At 39.9% G+C, this 20,359-nt stretch overlaps 1 protein-coding gene across 1 annotated transcript; it reads right to left on the bottom strand.

Annotated features, from left to right (window-relative positions):
• Positions 1–483: 483 nt before the first annotated feature.
• Positions 484–7,552, bottom strand: adra1d (adrenoceptor alpha 1D). The gene is made up of 2 exons (XM_053418660.1): positions 6,138–7,552; positions 484–1,661 (listed from the first exon to the last, which is right to left on the bottom strand). Exons 1-2 carry the CDS (start codon positions 7,087–7,089, stop codon positions 1,111–1,113), a joined length of 1,503 nt encoding a protein of 500 aa, XP_053274635.1. The 5' UTR covers positions 7,090–7,552; the 3' UTR covers positions 484–1,110.
• Positions 7,553–20,359: the final 12,807 nt, after the last annotated feature.

Genomic DNA, 20,359 nt, shown 5'->3' with positions numbered 1-20,359 from the left:
ACGTTGAAGAAGTTACATTGTCTTGAAAGCACAGTTTGTTATTAATTTAGTGAGACAGAATTGTAGGGTGTGTGTGTGTGTTTGGATTTTAAGACTACTCCCCTATATATTATCAGTAGTTTGCCCACTGATCTTTGTCCAAAAGAGACAAGTTGAGTTTTTATGGGAAATGTATTCCTCTCATTTATTAGTTCGGGAAAAAACTATAGATTTTCCCCAAGTCCAATAGAGAGTTCTGCGTAAACTTCTTGTGTGGAACAAAGCTAAATTAAGTGTAAATGAGATCTATTCATCTTGATTAAATACACCGCCTGCAGCTTAAAACTAAGATGAGCTTGTCTCTTTGTGTAACTCTCAAGCTACTGAGAGTATTGAAAGTAAAATAACCAAGATAATAGCCCCAGCTGTTAGAGGGGATGGATATATCTATAAATCAGCTTTCAAATTATGAGGGTTTTCTTAGTTGAGTTTTTTTTTCTCCTTTTTATTTTATGACTCATTTGACATAAATATAACAACAAAAAATACAAAAAAAAACATATTCATTTAACAGTAGCACTCACATGTTAATGCTAATTACAAATGTCCAAGTAGACTCATTGGTGTTTTAGTCAAACAAGTGTACATATCAATATCAAGTCAAATTGTAAATCCACCTGTTGAAATAAATACTGTGCAGCATCTTTACTGACCTTTTACCTTTACAATGCCTTGTCAGAACTGGAATGTTTCATAATTCATACAACAATAACAATTGCACTTCTTTGTCTACTGGCTTTTACTTGAATACATGGAGACCTTCACGAAAGTTAAGAAATACTTTTATAACAGTAGTAATGACACTGGCTAATGTTAAATGTCTCACCTGTTAATTATGGGCTGTAAAATAAAGTCCAGTTTATTACTTTTGCGTCCACTTCAATTCTCATCTCAATAAACATGATGGTCATGAGTGTTTGAAATAAAGTTTTAGTCTAGTGTTTGTGCTGGGTTTAAGCCATTATTCTCAGCCTGTTACATTATCACCATTTGATTCTCAGATGTTTAGTCTTTCTTGCAGGTCCAATATGGTCCTCTGACCAATAAATAAAAAGAATCTCTGGGCACTCTCTAAATGTCAGTCTCCTTCAGGCCGTAGCAATCTGCCAGATCATAGAACTGATAACTGCTCTGCTCACAGGAGTTGTAAATCCCCATAGAGACTGTGTCCACTATGTCAATCCGGCCCACGGCAGGTGTGGTACCTTTTCCTGCCCCTCCCTTGATTTTATTTGACAGATTGTTCACTTTCTCTTTGAGCTGGAAGGAGGACTTTTGCAGTGGTGGAAACAGACTCCATCTCTTGATATCTAGCGAGCGCCCTTTCCCCCTGCACAACAAAGATCTCCCACAGGGTTCGTGCATGGTGTAGCCGGGCTTATAGTCTGCTCCCTGGTCCCTCGAAATTTCCCTGACGGCTGTTCGCCATCGCTGGTCATAGAAGCGCCGAAGGACCCTCCGTCTTTGGTGACACTGGCACCTGAGCAGGCGGATGAAAGCCCTCTTGAACTCTTTGCTGGAGCAGGGATAGATCATGGGGTTGATGCAGCTGTTGAAGTAGCCCAGCCAAAAGACTACCTTGAACACAGTCTGAGAGGGCTTCAGTGCTGGGAAGAAGGAACCTAGGGGAGAACATAGGAATTGTGTATAAATGTACAAGGCACTGATGTCAATCTTCAGATTCCACTTGGACACATGGTAACCTTGGTTCTCTGAGTGAAGAGATCATCTCTCCATTCTGTTTCATATTCCATATGTATGGAGTTGAAGTCTCCCAATTTTAGATATAGTACAGACATACATACATTTAGGAACTTCCCAGTTTGGGATCTTGATTTTCGGTATGAATACAGACCGTGGAAGCTTGGACTCACGACCCTCTGGCTTTTGGGGTTTCAAGCATCTATCTATCAACCAATTGTGTTTCTTGATTTTATTCCTTATGTTTTATGAACTGATCTGATTCTCTTGTTTTAATCACTGTTCTATTAATCTCAATTTTTGTTCCCGTAAAGGACTTTGTAACTATAAAATTATGTATTCATTATTGTACCTATTACTAGTATGTGATGTTTTTTTCGGAAAGTATAACTGCAGCACAGCTCAGGGAAATGATGGTAATGAAGGTAAAGTAAGTGAATTTATACTGATAAAAATCTTTTTATCAAAATTTGAAAACACCAGATCAGGATTTTTTGAAGTAAAATATTTCTCTCAATCTTTTATTAAACTTTAATTGGGTAAAATAATCAATAGGTCAACTGAATAATTAGAATTGTCAAAATATTTTTTTATTCTGTATATTTTTCTTTTACTTTCATAATTGTCAACTTTTTATTGTATTTAGAAACTGGATAAGGAAATGAGATCCTGAAACTGCTTCTCTGCTTACACACAACAAACACAGCTCTTATGCTACAGACTAGCATTTTTCATCCTGCTGACAGTTTGATAGTCACAGCTATGTTTATGTAATGACTTATTGTGCAGCAGAAGCTATTTGGTGGAGTGTATTAATAGGAAGAAAGGAGATTTTGACATTCAGTGGACTTTTATTAATGGGACAGATATTTACAAAACACACTTCAACCACAAGTCCAAGATCACACACCTCCTTTGCCAGAAGAAAAGTATATCTTAAATGATTTTATCTAATGCAACATCTGTCGGACATTAACCCAGGCTGCTAAGACCAGATCTAAAATCCCCTGTGGTGTGTCTTTTCTCTAAGAGGATAAAGTGGAATGTATTGTTTTGTGATGTGTTAGCTTGATGTCTGATTCATATGTGATTTAGAATGCAAACACCGTCTTTGTCGTCTGTGTTTGTGTGATGGAAAATCCTCTTCCTTATAAATATCACATGCATCAGCTTAGTGTGGCATGAAAAATCAACTGCTATCTTTTCTTTTTCAGGACATTAAAAAACACTTAACAAAGAACGTTTTAGGCTTTTTACGCTGTTTAAATGTAACATTATATGAGTTTTATGAAAATTGCTTTGTGTACAGCACATTAGCAACCCAGTCTCCCATTGCTTTGCTCATTTCTTTGCAATGACAAGTTGTTTTTTATGCTTTCTCCTTTTCCTTGTCTCGCCCAGGCTTGGATTTAACACAGCATTGACCCCGTACACAGACGCCCTGAAGTCCACTTTCATTTCAGCTCTGTTATCACAATACTGTGAACATATAAATACACACAGGAGGCTTGTGGCATTTACCCGGGGACAAGAATGGAGAAATAAATCAGAGTTCAAGATCGTCATTTTTTTCTGCCGCATAAATTATCACTTTGCTTTCATTTCTGTTAATCGCTCGTTAAAAAAAAAACTGTTTTGACTCATCACCTTTGGAGATTAGAGTGAATGAAGTCATTAAAGGACATGGTGTCCTCCATTGATTTTTCTCTCTAAAGGGACCTCATCTTAAAAGCAGTGATTCACTATCCTGACGCACAACCGAAGCACTATGGCAACATTTGAGTTATTTATTTTATTTGTCTTAGTGGCTTTATTTTTAACCATATATTTTCAGTCTGACGTCTGCCAGATCATAAATCTCTTCTCGGCTTTTTCCTTCAGCACAAATCAAAAAGTCAAGCGACACATGAACACTTTGAATTCACACTGAAGGAGTCTGGGGATCTGTCCAATTTACCGGAGAAAACGTCATGATGGCTTTTTCTTGTGTGAGCAGACAGAGAATCGTGATCAGTCGTCAGCTGCAGAGCTTCCAAGACCTTAACACCTTGACATTTACAGTTACATGTGAATGTCAACATTTGACAAAGAGCTTTTTAAACATGATGCCACCCAGGACCCAGCTCTGGTTCAGTGAATACATGATTTATGATATGCATTCATAATCAGCCAAACTGGCCAAATGAAAGATATTAAAAGATATAGTGCTACTTGTATATGTATTACAGTCTAAATAAGACTATTCCTTAAGTCCAAAGCTGGTGGATCATGTGATATTTTATTACCGTCAATACATTCCACGAAAAGGCCAAAACCAACACTTAACTATAGTCTGTCAATACTCTCAAACTTCCCCATTCAGTCTCCCATTGGTTCCTATAGAACCATTTCTACAGCTATTTTGGAAATTGGGTAATGATCATGCATTTTAATGTTTCAAATAATGTTTAAAAAGTTAGATTTTAAAACAATTTTTGCAGAATTTACTAAAACACAAGTAAAAATGATTGTGGATTTGTATTAACAGCAGCAGAACAGTGCAAAGTGTGGCTGCATAGACAATGGTTGTTCACATTTTAAGTTTTGTTGTTAAAATGTCACCAGAAAAATCCTCTGAATAGAGCAAAACTGACAAAGAGTTAAAAATCCAAGTAACAGGATCAATCTACGACAGAGTTCCGTCATGGAGGAACTCTATAACATGCCTTATCATAATGCACTTGTATAGGCCTACATATTAGACACTATTCTTTAATTTACATTTACTGTAAAACTTCAGTGTATCTATATCCCTACTTACTGGATAGATATTATAGATATTAAGCATTTTAAACATAAAGGCCAACTGTCGTAAGTAATAGTTTGAAACTTGAAATATGTTGATCAATGAGCTTTGTACTATTTAATCAGCCAATTTTTAGTGTTAGGGCACTCTGACTAGAGTTCTGACGAGTCAGACTTCTACGTATAGATGTGAATCATCGCAGTGACAAGGCCACGTTGGCACAAGAAGTACACACATGGCTCCACACTCATTAATCAAACATTTTGGAAACAAACAGCTATGACTATAGACTGCTGTTAAAATCAACTCAAAACCTATGATTCATTAGTGTCTCAGTGTGTGAATACATCACGTCCCAATATCTGGCAAAGAATTGATTTGAACTCACAATTACATTTAGTTTCTTTGACTCATTTGTGTCTTTAGTTATTTCCATGCAGTGTCTATCCATCTCATACTTGTGGATACATATTCAAAAAAAAAAAACGTTTCACTCCCATTGACTGCTGTAATAAGTCGATTTTGTAAATTCAGAGGTGCAGTTTGAAATACAGAGATGTGAGTGGTATACCTGATGAGATATGGACCATTTGTAACCAATGGCTTTTACAGTCAATTACACTGACTATATGCAAAATGAAAATTCATGAGGCCACTTTTAGTGTTGTACATATAAATGTGTGTGTGTGTGTGTGTGTGTGTGTGTGTGCGCACTCTTACTTTCTCTAAGTGCAGCTTTATATGCATGTTGCCTTTTTTGAGTTAGATTTATGTGAGGTCGTAATGGCTCACACTGGTCATCATCCCCACTCAAGGGGCTTTTTTCTGCTGTGACGAGAGAAAAATACTTTATCCGTCTTCCATGTCACTTTGTGTATCTGATCAGGACTTCCTGCAGATTTTCACTGTGATATTTTGCAGTGACCTTTCCATACAACAAATGTGGACCACAAAACAAGGCCCCTTCAGAGGCAAAGAAGCAGTGACTCATTATTTTTACAATGGTTACACGCTGGCACTTGAAATCGGCAGCAGGAATGTTTGCAGGATACTGGGAGTATGTAGATTCAGATTAACTTTTACTGAAGAATGCCAGTGTACAGTACTATTACTCTGTGATATTAGCCAACACTCACAACAAGCCACAGTAACAATTTAAATGGCATTATATCAATCTTAATTTCGATCAATTTGGACATACTTCCAAAAATACATTGTTATGGCCAGAATCCTGCAGTGCTCGATTTGATTTTGTACATATTTCTTTAATTTGAGTGTATTCTATGAGACGCAGTCCTACTCCTGCAGCAGACATGTTGCACTGTTCATGGAAAAAGAACTGAAAAGAGTTTAATCACTCCAGGTGACAAAGGAGCATTACTTATTCACGACCACTTTGATTGAAACTCATATTGCAAATTAATGAGTGGATCCTAAATTCTGCTGAGGAGGTATTGAAGGTGATAGACTTTTTGGACTTGTTGGATTTGTGATGAAGATTTGTGATTATATGAGGCTATAATATTCCTGTTCTGTACATATGATGGAAGGAAAGGTTGGATGCACTAAAGTTGCAACACATGGAAGAGAACTATGAAGCCAACAGACTTACCCATGGGCAGAAAGAAGAAGAAAGGCAGCCAGCAGAGGATAAACATCCCCACGACGATGGCGAGCGTTTTGGCCGCTTTTTTCTCCCGGGAGAACTTCATCAGCCGCACCGACAGCGAACTTCTGAACGGGTGGTTCTTGCTGGACTTGGAGCTGGAAGGACGCGCATCCTCCAGCGCGCTGCGGCAGTGGATGCGCAGCACCACCTCCATCGACTTGTTCCTCTCCCGCTTGACGCCCGCCTCCAGGCTCTTGGTAGTCCTGCGGGCGACCACGTACACCCTGAAGTACATGACGAGGATGACCAGGAGCGGCAGGTAGAAGGAGAAAAGCGAGGAGAAGAGCGCGTAGCCGGGCTCCTCCGTGATCATGCAGATGCTTTCGTCCACTGGCGGCGGCTCCTTCCAGCCCAGGAGCGGCCCCACGGAGATGACGGTGGAGGACACCCACAGCAGGACGAGGACGGCCACAGCCCTCCTCTCGGTCATGATACTCGGGTACTTGAGGCAGTGTTTCACCCCGATGTACCGGTCTATGGAGATGACGCACAGGCTGAGGATGGACGCGGTGCAGCAGAGCACATCCACCGCTGCCCAGATGTTGCAGAACACCCGGCCAAACACCCAGCACCCCAGCACCTCGAGAGACGCGGAGAAGGGCAGCACGATGATGCTGAGCAGCAGGTCCGCCATGGCCAAGTTCACGATGAAGAAGTTGGTGACGGTCTGCAGGTGCTTATTGCACACCACAGAGAGGATGACCAAAATGTTCCCGATGATTGCCACCAAAATAAAAGCGGAGAGGAAGATCCCCACCCCGACAGCCCGGGAGTCCAGGGTGAAGTTCCTGCACGTCGAGAAGCTGTCGTTTGGAAACACAAGGATAGATCCATTGGAGGCTTCTGCGAAATAGATCCCATAGTTGCTCTCGTTCCTCGGGTTAGAGGCTGACATGTTGAAACGCCATAAAGAGAAACTTAAAGCAAGTTTTCCACACAGAGCAGTCGCATCTCTTCACAGCAGCAACATCAGACCGACTCCTGTGCAGGCGAAACGTGTTCAAGCTGCAGGTCGAGCTCAGAGTACGAGAATGAAAATAAAAAGTCTACACAGCTACAGGCGCGTGCATGCATGATTAGGAAAGTGATGTCTGCGAAAAACAGACAAGTCCCTAAAAAAACAACTGAGGCTCAGACTCGGGATGGAGTCCACGCGATATCAGTCACAATAATACAAATAATAGTAATCATTTAAAAAGGAAACAAATACATTTAGGTTAATTTCTCCAATACGGCGGTTTTCCACTGGGGGCATCTCTGGAAGCAGCTCAGAGTCAGAGCTGGTCCAGCAGGTCTGAATCCAAAGCTCCACCCACACGTCACATATTTAACTGCGGTCAAGCCAGCCGACACTCGCATCTCTGTGGTCAAATCAGCCGACACAGAAATTCTACTGCACTCATATACTGACACTTATGGTAAACGCATCCAAACCGCCCAGAAAGGGGACGGCAACGGAGTACTAGGAGTTAGAAGGAGAACACATTTGGGCCTACGTCCGGTTTTCAAAATAAACTCTTGACATGGAGCCTATACAAAATGCATTAGTGAAAAATAATTTCTTAGATTAAATTCACAAGAAGTAAATATTGTCTCTCACCTGTGTAATTTTTATGAATAGCATTTTGAAAACATCAATTATGAGATTTTACTAAATAAAAATCACACATTTTTAGCTTCAAGTAGGTAATTTCTGGATATTTGATAGTACTGTAAAAACACTTTGCTCAATAAGTTCAGAGAGATAATGATATGCCTGTGTTCAGGACCTCTCTGACTACCTACATACTGAATATTAAACATTTTTACTCTATAGATTTGGAGATTTTTCAAAGTAAAGTCCAACATTTTCAATGTGGAATAGATCATATCAGTCTCTCTCTGAACTTATTTAGCAAAGTGTTTTTATAGAACTCTGAAATATCCAAAAAATAACTGATTTGATTGTACACATGTTGGACCTTACTTTGAAAAATCACCAAATCTTTACAGTAAAATGTTTAATATTCAATATGTAAGTCAGAGAGGTCCTGAACACAGGCTTATCAGTCTCTCTCTGAACTTATTTAGCAAAGTGTTTTTACAGTACTTTGAAGTATCCTGAAATGATCTATTCCACAGTTAAAATGTTGGACTTTACTTTGAAAAATCTCCAAAACTATACAGTAACACAGGGCTGGGTGGAGAGCAGAGCAGATTGCGTCCTCTGTGGAACGTTTGGCCCGATATGCGAACTGAAAGGGGTCCAGGGTGGGGGGGAGGATGGACTTGATGTGAGACATGACTAGCCGTTCAAAGCACTTCATAACTATGGGGGTCAGTGCCACAGGGCGGTACTCATTGAAGCAGGATGGAGCCGGTTTCTTTGGCACAGGTATGATGATGGAGGTCTTGAAATGTGATGGAACAGCAGCCTGACTTAGAAAAGTGTTGAAGATATCCGTGAAGATGTCCTTAAGCTCCTCTGCGGAGTCTCTCAGTACACGGCATGGAATGTTTTCTGGGCCTGTTGCTTTCCGGGGGTTGATAGTGGAGAGTGCCCTCTTCACACTTTCGGCAGACAGGCACAGAGCCTGGTCGTGGGGAGGGAGTTTTCTGTGGGCTTGTGTTGTTTGTCGCAGTAAATTCCCTTGGCAGATAGAAGGGACGGCACTGTATGATCATAAACTCCGCCAGTGGCGAACAGTGTCTGCATACAACCACACCACGCATCACGTATGTAAACACAAACTCCTCCACCGCGTTGTTTGCCTCCGTTGACGAGGGCTCTGTCCGCTCGATAGCATGTTAGCTGCTCAAGATGTACAGCGGAGTCGGGGATGTTGTCTTTAAGGCATGTTTCATTTAGGTCTTTACTTTGAAAAATCTCTTAATCTATACATTAAGCATGTTTAATATTCAGTATGTAGGTAGTCAGAGAGGTCATGAACACAAGCATATCAGTCTCACTCTGACCTTATGGAGCAACGTGTTTTTACAGTACTTTGAAATATCCTGAAATGAACTGATTTGATTGCACACATGTTGGACTTTACTACAAAAAAACTCTTAATCTATACAGTAAATATGTTTAATATTCAGTATGTGGGTAGTCAGATAGGTTGTGAACACAGGCATATCAGTCTCACTCTGAACTTATTGAGAAAAGGGTTTTTACAGTACTTTGAAGTATCCTGAAATGAACTGATTTGATTGCACACATGTTGGACTTTACTTCAAAAAAACTCTTAATCTATACAGTAAAAATGTTTTATATTCAGTATGTAGGTAGTAAGAGAGGTCCTGAACACAGGCATATCAGTCTCACTCTGAACTTATTGAGCGAAGTGTTTTTATAGAACTTTGAAATATCCAGAAATGAACTGATTTGATTGTAAACATGTTGGACTTTACTTTGAAAAAATCTCCAAATCTATAAGGTAAATATGTTTGATATACAGTATGTAGGTAGTCAGAGAGGTCCTGAACACAGGCATATCAGTCTCACTCTGAACTTATTGATCAAAGTGTTTTTTTCCAGTACTTAGAAATATCCAGTAATCAGCTACTTGAATTTAAAAATGTGTGACTTAGGTTTTGTAAAATCTCTAAATTGATACAGTCAAAATGCTATTCATAAAAATGACACGTGAGACGATATATACATCTTGTGAATATAATCCAATCCATTTCCTTTTCAATTATGCTTTTTGTATATGCTCCATGTCAACAGTTTATTTTGAAAAAGCGCTTTGGATGCGTTTACCATAAATGTCAGTATATGCTCGCAGTAGAATTTGTGTGTCGGCTGATGTGACCACAGAGACGCGAGTATCGGCTTTCTTGACCGCAGTCATATTTACTGCTGCCTTCTCCACAAGAGAGCGTCACTTTCAGCCGGACCAAAGCCCATGACTTGGTGACTATCCTGTCACCAAGTTTCACGGTGATTCGTTCAGTAGTTTTGGCGTAATCCAGATTATCATCAGACAAAGGAATCAAACACATACCCCTGGCAGAGGTAATAATGCCTTCATGTTAAAAAAGAAAAAATGAAAGATATATGACTAAAAAAGAAACATGAAGGACAAGAGAGAACCTTTGGAGCAGCAACCTGGAGAAACCCTGATTCCCTCGAGCATAGATAAGACAAAGCGACATCAATCAGCTCCTCATCTAAACTGCCACCAGGCTCCAGCGAGCCGGCACTGACCACTTGAGTGAAAAACCGAACACCCCCAGGCAGAGCGTTGAAGTTACTCGGTCAAACTGCAGCTGCCACCCTCAGGCCTTCAGAGAGCATAGCTGGAGTAGAAGCACAGGCCTGCACAAACCTCCCGGGAGCCTGGAGAAGAGGGGAGGTCAAGGGGGAGAGTCATGGAGTGGACAAACAAGCCGTGCATGGGAAAACAGCAGCCCAGAAGGACCACTCGTTGTGACACACAGCTCCATTTTTTCACAATCAAGTGGGTATTGTTTTGGAGAACACAAATGTCTGCAGCCAATCCATCCAATCATCATAGAGATATCGTCTGGGACGAGTCCTGCGGGTCTAGAGACAGACGGGTTGTCCGTCACGCCACCCACTGCACTAGATTGGCCTTAAAGCACACATGATATGTTAGCAAACTAGGCTTTATATGGAGTCTGTGGCTGTGGGCAGCAGCACTCCTCTTTCCAGTCATGGTGAGTCTGCTCAGCTCTCAAAGCACATCCTCATTATTGGATTGACAGAAAATGTACGACCGCAAGCAGCCCACCTGCTCCTCCTTATGAGAGGGCTTCATCCACAGACATGCCGAGGGCCACAGCACACAGGAGAGATTTATTTTTTTCTTGGCACAGAACATGAGTCTGTCACCGATAAGTGTGTTTCAGATGATGGTACCAGGAATGAAATGTAGTTTTACAATGCTAATCATTCTTTAATCGTAATCGTATTTTGAATTCCAATCGATGATTCTACTCATTACTTAATAAGTTCTGAGTTTATTACCTCGGCTTGTGAAATTAAACAGTGACAGAGCTCCAAAAGGGAATTTACCTTAAGAAGCCATCAGAATTTGGACTGAAAACCAGACTAAAGGCAAAACAATCAAAAGCTGAATTTGTGGGATGTGTAGTGAATCTTGTTGAACATCATCAAGAGACTGCTATGTGACTGCAGGTGTTCATTGATTGCAAAGAATTGATTGCAATCAAATATTTATTATGTTTACTTTTAATTTGTCCGATTCACTGTGGACTTTCTTAAACTTTACAAAGCCATTAAAAAGCACTACTCTATTTTGTTTTGATTTGATTTTGAAACAATAATTAAATATTTAACCAGAGTATACCCGCCTGTTTCTGATGTTCTATTAGAAGTTTTAAAATCCAGAAGAAGTTATATCTCAGCTTTTGAGTGCCATAAACTATGTTAGGTGTAGTTTGACAGGATCTTAACGGACTCTTATGGTCTAACTGGATTTGGTGTGGAACTATTTACCAGGTCAATGGAGAAGCAGCATAAAAACACCAATAAAACTCCTTCATAGAAATACAAATTAAAACTTACATCCCAGAGTTACAGGCGTCCTGACAGTTTGTTTCAAGGTACCGTTTCTGAAAAAAGCCATCTCCCCATGAATTGACCTGCTTTGCTACTTTCATTGTATTTTATATTTAGAAAAGGAAATCTCACTTTTCTAAAAGTGGGACTGTCTCACACTGACATTTCAAATAACCCATATCTATCACAACATTAAATGATTCCTGAAATTCAGTCGTGGCTTTCATTTTATTGTTGGCACCCCAACATTTCAATCGCCCCATCTGACCGTCCCGATGAAAAGTTTCTGGGGGAGTCACAGTCCCTCTCCCACCTTGAGCTTTTCTGTTGTCTCCATGTGTATTTGATGACAAAAGCAAAGTCTATATCCTACACAGGCTCCGCTCCACAGGCTTTTGACCTGAATCGAAATGCATTATGCTTCTTGGGAAAATGTACTGTATACGTGTAGTCGTCTGTGTGTTGGGAGTAAAACATATTTTGAGACAATTTTTTGTTTCTCTGTGTTTTGGTAAAGGTATTTACCGATGGCAAGAAGTTGCCTACTACTCATCCTGTGAGTCCCATTTGTTATGGTGCTAACCCAGATATTCACACACACACACACGCACACACACACACGTAAACACATTCTTTCCCTCTCTCTCCCCTCAGACTTGAGGTAAGGTAAGCTGCCATCTTATCAGTGTTCAGCAGAGCACCAGGAACTCAGTCGGCCACAAGTAATGTCGCCCTTTGATATCACTTCATACACGAGTGTTCAAATGCTCAAACGTCTGAAAAGGTCAAACAGTCGGAGGTTCTCCATTCTGCTAGTTGGTTTATCTGTTATTGAAGCAAGGCAGACAATTTACCAGCACGTGTGCGAAACATAGACGCACAATGCACATACTGTATAAACAACAACAGTTATTCATAATAAATAAATGATGATATAAAGTTTGCGATGACATTTTTTTTTTGTATTTCTACATCTATTTACTTTCAGATTGAATCATTTATTTATTAATTTCTACATCCGTATATTTATTTATTTATATGTTTATCCATTTAAAAATATCTGTATTTATACATTTAAGTATTAATTAGGTAGTCAGGATTCCAGGAGCCTAAAGCCAGATTGGTTATCGCAGTGGGATCATCAGAACTACAACTTCTGTCTTGAGCTGGCAGATTCACTCTTTTTGAATATTTTTTTAACTTTGCTTTTGTTTTATTTGTGAAAAATCTTTGGGTGTCTAATTATGACACAAGCATGGACCGTTTTGAAGTGGTGTTAATCATAGCTGCTTTGCGTCACAGTCTAACATTGCTCTCAAGTTTCATTACAAACCAGCAGCAGCATTTTACGCCTCTCACCCTCTTTGCATTGGAAAGTGTTGATTTGCACTTTGTATCTGGGCCACAGAGAGCTCTCCATCAGACAAGGGGTGATGTGCTGGATTCAGTGCTTTGCAAATGGATTCGTTTATGACACTCTGCCAATGCTTAATTATTGCCATCACAAAAAGACACATGTCCCCAGGTGGGAAATGGTGGGAAGAAGAGTGCCACTGGGGGCGGGTTTAATTTTTGACAGCCGAAACTTCAATGTTATTATAGTCCACAAAATGTCAGACAACCTGTTGATTTACAGGAAAGTCTCTTTATTTAGTCTTGTGTCGATTGAGCCCAAATCGTATATAACTTCCTCCACAATGATGGACGCTTTAATGACTTGGAAATGATTGGACTTGGTGGTGAGGTATTTTTGGGATCCTGTAAGCTCTCGAATTGAGAAGATTGAGAAACGTCAAATAAGGACTCGACTGTTATGGCAGCTGTGGAATGCAAATTAAATTCTGATTGTCAGTTTGGATTGGGGGGTTATGAGATTATTCTGTTTGTCTAAGAGCCCCCGAGGCCATGGCACTGGACCTGACATAGACCGAAGTACTGGCACGCTCACAGGGGAGAGCCCGATTCTCTTGGAATGATGTGCTTGAAGAATTAGCAATGAGCTGCACTGTTACACACGTTCTCTCGGAAGTCAGAATACAAATATGATAGCAGCATAAATTTTGGGGACTAAATATGTTATGATATGAGGAACCGGAGAGAATACAGATTGTAAGAATTAAACACTTTATATATATACTATAAAGGGTTTAGTTCTTAGTCTGACAAAGTCAATACTTCGACTTTATCAGACCATATAAGCAATATTAAGTTGATGGAAGTGCATGTCGGGGGTCGGTGTGGATGATGTGCCCTTGACATGGATTCTGAAATAGCATCACAGTATAAATAAACTAAAGATGTTGTATAATACTTCAACTAGTGATGACTGAAAGGGCAGAAATAGACAAAAAGAGTTTCCTGAGCAACAGTAAAATAATGTCATCAGAAATCTCAAATATCTTGTTATTGTGACTTATAAATTGTCTTAACACATATAGGAAATTGTGCCATAAACACATGGTGAAATAAAACTGACCAGGGCTAGAGATGATATGCTCCACCATTACTTTCTTAGGTGTGGGCAGTCAGAAACACATAAGAGAGACACCATCAATTGAATATAAATCTGCACGAGACTTTAGTTTTCTTACTGGTAAAAGTAGGAAATGGTTTTGGGGATTGATAATTTAATATGTATTTTCTTGTTTTATGGAAGATTTTTGTATCATGCTGACATCATCACAACATGTACGACAATGTGCGCTCTTCTACATCTGAAGTTTTTCTCTTTCATAACAGTTTTTGAAAATTGATGCCGTTCTTTCAAAACACTATCATCTACTGTTGCATGTCATTATTTTTGAGACCAGGGCGTTTTACATACATACACAAATACATACCTAAGTATATATTTTCTCATAGATGGAGGCTTTAATATGCGCTGTGGAAAATTGCAAAATTGAGTCAGGAATGTAATCTACTTTGAAGCCAGGATAACAATAGCTTACATGATCTACAGTTTATATTCATTTGAAATTTTCTGACAATAATTCTATCTGACTGATGGTGGTCAGACAGATGAAAGAAATAATGGAAAAGTCAATTTTTTTTAACTACTGATACAGAGGTAATATGGTGAAAAGTAGCATAATATTTCACTATAAATTACAGACGATAATAAAGGATGTATAATAAAAAATATCCCCCCAATGTCCTCCAGCTAAAAGACTACAACAAATGATTATATTGGTTCACAAATAAATGGGTTAGTCACGTGCTATAGGGGAGAGCAGGGTAATGTGGGAAATTTTTTACATTTGTTCCCCTCTAGGCGAGCTAATCTGATATATCAGTAAAATTTACACATTTCCAATTAATTCAGGATGTTTTCTAGCAATGGAAATTATCAGAATGTCTTCAGGACAAAGGGCAGTGAAAATATGATTGTTTTAAAAAAAGTGGTCTTGTGTCCCACTTTACCCCAGCTACGGGGTAAAGTGGTCCACTTACTTTTTCCACTTTAGAACTAACATAACAACATATGTTGTAATAGTTAAAATCCTGACAACCACACATTCCAAAACTAATATCGGACTAGTAACAGAATCATGGGGATTGGTCAATTAAGCACATTTATGATTATTATGATTCATGTGATCTCTTGCACACCCTAGCTTACCTACACAGGGACAGGGATATTGTTTTTCTCTGCGTATTCAAATGCCAGTTCACGGCTCTTAACTGGAGCAAGGCCATGGAACTGGTCAGCTAGTTGTTTCAAGTGTTTGACAAGCTCCTCCTCCATCTTATCTGTGAATATTCCCTTTGCCTCAGCTACTGCACCCCAGGCTACTGATTTTACTTTCACTTTCTCTTTTTTCTTTATGAATCTTTTGAGGGTTGTCTTGTCAATATTTCTAACCCTTCCAGCTTTTCTTAAGGACTTCTTTCCTTGCATGACCTCAGCGGCTGCACTCTCCATCTCTTCGAGGGGTGTTTGGCCTCAAGTTGTCTTCCTGGTGTATAGTTTCTTGGCATGATGGCTTTTCTACAATGTTTATGACATTAAAAATAAAACATATATAATGTAATATAACACTAGAATATGTTTAAGACTAAACTTAATTTGTGCTTCATGGTGGGGTAAAGTGAGACACTGTCCCACTTTACCCCACAGCATTTGTCCCACTTTATCCCACAGCCACCGTTTAAGAAAAAACAACATCTCTTAGCAATTCAGGCTAATCTTCAGCTAGCATTAATCACATGGTTTTATATGTTGGAAGTTCATCAACATGTATGATATAAGTTTTTCTACCTGATTCAATTTGTTTTGACACAACAGTTGATTAAGTGCAAAGCAAGAAAATTTACTTTTATATGCAAAAAACACATTTTTGTGAAAAAACATACTTTCCACAGCACCTGCACCAACTTCTCCTTCATGGCAAGGGGGGAATGGGCGGGGCTTGAAATCATAATAGTCACATGACCACAAATGTGCTCCGTTGCCTAGATACAGGGGGTGTTTCACATCACCCGATGTCCCACATTACCCCGCTCTCCCCTAATGCTTTTTCTGTTTGAGCAGTAAAAGCTATTAATCAAGATATAGAGAGGTTCCAAGATGTGAGATGTAAAAGGAGGAGAAACGTTAGAGGCTAAAGTCAGATGAGAAGAAACATAAACAAAATGTTACATATATATATAAATATATATATAATGGACAGCAGATGTTAATTCAGTTGATAATCACCCCCCTGGTGCAGCTCTATCCTCTCCGATACCAAACGTGCACAGCTATGAGATTTTACATTACCGCAGAGCCGGCAGGTTCACAGGTGAAATAGACCTTTAGTGTGGGGATGGAGATGTTGCAGTGACTCAGTTCACTCTGTAAGTTGCAGTTCAGGGCCTGTTTGGGTGATTCACTGTAGCCTGAAACTTTCATCAGTGCTGGGAGAGAGCACAAGTTACTGCCCCTGCGAGCTTGTGATGGACAGTTTACCCTGCCACATACAAATGATGGGTCAACACACCTGAACAGCAACAACAAATAGGTTGAGGGAATGTTTTTCTGTATAAATGATGTTAGACACTACATTTACTTACATCTGTAGAGCCAACAGCAGGTGGAAGGGCTGGACCACAGGTAAACAAAACCCACAGCAGAGATTGAGGCTTTTATCCATATTCCCCTCTGAGGTGCGTTTCAGTTCAGGCAACAAAAACACTATACAGTGCCTTGCATAAGTATTCACCCCCTTTGGACTTTTCTACATTTTGTCATGGTATAACCACAGATTAACATTTATTTCATCGTGAGTTTATGTAATGGACCAACACAAAATAGTGCATCATTTGGAAGTGGGGGGAAATATAACATGGATTTCACAATTATTTACAAATAAAAATCTGAAAAGTGTTGAGTGCATATGTATTCACCCCCTTTACTGTGAAACCCCTAACAAAGATCTGGTGCGACCAATTGCATTCACAAGTCACATTTGCAAGTCACATAATTAGTAAATAGGGTCCACCTGTCTGCAATTTAATCTCAGTATAAATACACCTGTTCTGTGACGGACTCAGAGTTTGTTGGAGATCATTACTGAACAAACAGCATCATGAAGACCAAGGAGCTCACCAAACAGGTCAGGGATAAAGTTGTGGAGAAATATGAAGCAGGGTTAGGTTATAAAAAAATATCCAGAGCTTTGAACATCTCTCTGAGCACCATAAAATCCATCATAAGAAAACGGAAAGAATATGGCACAACCGCAAACCTACCAAGAGGAGGCCGTCCACCCAAACTGAAGAGTCGGACAAGGAGAAAATTAATCAGAGAAGCAACCAGGAGGCCCATGGTTACTCTGGAGGAGTTGCAGAGATCCACAGCTGAGGTGGGAGAATCTGTCCACAGGACAACTATTAGTCGTCTACTCCACAAATCTGGCCTTTATGGAAGAGTGGCAAGAAGAAAGCCATTGTTGAAAGGGATCCATAAAAAATCCCGTTTGGAGTTTGCAAGAAGCCATGTGGGAGACACAGCAAACATGTGGAAGAAGGTGCTCTGGTCAGATGAGACCAAAATTGAACTTTTTTGGCCTCAATGCAAAATGTTATGTGTGGCGAAAACCCAACACTGCCCATCACCCTGAGCACACCATCCCAACAGTGAAACATGGTGGTGGTAGCATCATGCTGTGGGGATGCTTCTCTTCAGCAGGTACAGGGAAACTGGTCAGAATAGAGGGAAAGATGGATGGAGCCAAATACAGGGAAATCCTTGAAGAAAATCTGATGCAGTCTGCAAAAGACTTGAGACTGGGGCGGAGGTTCATCTTCCAGCAGGACAATGACCCTAAACATACAGCCAGAGCTACAAAGGAATGGTTTGGATTAAAGAATGTTAATGTCTTAAAATGGCCCAGGCAAAGCCCAGAGATGTGCAAAGCTGGTAGAGACTTGCAGCTGTAATTGCAGCGAAAGGGGGTTCTAACAAGTATTGACACAGGGGGGTGAATACTTATGCACCCAACAGATGTCAACTTTTTTGTTCTCATTATTGTTTGTGTCACAATAAAATTTATTTTGCACCTCCAAAGTACTATGCATGTTTTGTTGATCAAACGGGAAAAAGTTTATTTAAGTCTATTTGAATTCCAGTTAGTAACAGTACATAATGGGAAAAAGTCCAAGGGGGTGAATACTTATGCAAGGCACTGTAAGTTCAAGAAAACATTAGTAGTTCTGGTGAAATGTGAAGAAATACATCAAGTCTGGAGTTACTGTGAACTTTTTTTCGTATTTACACCAGATCACAAACTTTCCCAAATGTAAACCAAGTGCATGTGTGTGTAAAAAAAACAATAAACAGGTTTAATAAGGCTTTACCATGGATACTCTACTGCAAATACCTAAAACAAATGTGTTCACTGTTAACACACTTTTATTAAATATATAAACTAGCAACTTGGTAACACGGCCATAACTCATTCATTTATATGTAAACCTCCCTCATTTCTACAGCATTACTTTTAGACATTAACCACAAATTAAATTAAATAAAATTATAATGACAAAACAAAATGATAAAATCCTTGGAAGAGGAGAAAACTCAGAGAATGTATACACTGAGACTACAAAACACGAATGAAGGTGAATCCAAAGAAAACTCTCTGAGGCAAAAATGTGTTTTAGAAACAGTTAGCTGTAGTCCATCCTATACTCATAACACTGCCCTTTCCACAGCTGAGACCTTGGGATGACGATCAGTCTCAGTTAGTTGGACCTTAGGGGCCGAACATTGCTGAGGCAGGTCAGACGTTCAGAAATTTGGCCGGGAGGATACGACACGCAAAGATCTGAACACAAACATGAGAGAACTTTAAGAAGGACTTCAGAGTCAAGTCGCTCCCACTGACCTGCTAATTCTTGTATTGGGAATTTCTGCATTTGGGTAATGTTTAATGAAAGAACAGACATGTATGTAGAGAAATGTGTGAACAGATGGGTTTCTGTGAGTTAAGGTTTATGAGTGTTGCTCAAGGAACTTAGTTGTTTATGGCTTCCTCACACCTTGAGTCTCTCTGGGCAAATGGTTAAGTGCAGGGGTCACTTAAGGGGTCTGAGCAGATGGGTCCAGGGATCTTTGTTTTGTAAATAGGACCAGGATGTGCCCCACCCTAACAGAAGATCAAAAACGCTAATGAATATCTTCTGCTCCTCTGAGGGAGGGGGCTATGCGTTATAACAACACAGCGCTCAGGAGTGTTCTTTACTCATTGTCCTTGTCACACCAGGTGATGTGTAGGGTGAGTCCATCTGCAGATGTAGAATAGAACTTACCGGAAGACAACTGCATAACTTTGTGCCTGATTTGACAGAAATTCCCATGACATTCTCAGTACAGGTGCTTCATGTTCATTATTATTGCCATTTTGTCCAAAGGTCAGGAGATAATTCAAGCCAAGCCAAAACCAAAACTGACAGTGGAAATGTCTGCTCCTTTCTGAAAACATTCAGATTAAGAAACACAATTTACATGTACCTCAATTCACTGCACATCCCGGAACGCTCAAGACTTTTTAATCTGCGATCTTGTTCTGTTGTCCTCTCTCTCTCTCTCTCTCTCTCTCTCTCTCTCTCTCTCTAACGCTGTGGAAATCTCACTTAATTACGAGCCACCGATCCCCACCGAGGTTATACCGAGACAACTCTCCTGAGATCTGCTCTCTGAGTGTCCTCCAAAACACGAGGACCCCACAGCGCCTTTCTCACGCTACATGTGCGCTTTTTGAGTGTGCCTGTTTGTGTGTTTGTGTGGAGAGATGAAATAAACAGTGATCTCCCAGAAAATCCGTACACACGTACACACGTACACACATACTCTTATCTTCTTGGCCCCCAGTCAGTATTGTGTAAATCTCACTTGATGGACTATGGGCCCAATTGTGAGTGTGTGTGTGCATGTGTGTTTGTGTGTGAGAGAGAGAGAGAGAGAGAGAGAGAGAGAGAGAGAGAGAGAGAGAGAGAGAGAGAGAGAGAGAGAGCTTATTTCTGACTAAATGAACAACTGGGGGATACTCATCCAAATTCTTTCAGGCATAATCTCCTATTTACATCCGGTACACTTCTTTTTGATGATTTAATCACTTCCTCTCTAATTAGAATCCATGCCTCCTACAAACAC

This window comes from Pleuronectes platessa, chromosome 3, assembly GCF_947347685.1.
Source record: "Pleuronectes platessa chromosome 3, fPlePla1.1, whole genome shotgun sequence".
Lineage (NCBI taxonomy): Eukaryota > Metazoa > Chordata > Actinopteri > Pleuronectiformes > Pleuronectidae > Pleuronectes > Pleuronectes platessa.
Note: the sequence above shows the minus strand (reverse complement) of the source record. Positions and strands in the feature narration are given on the sequence as shown.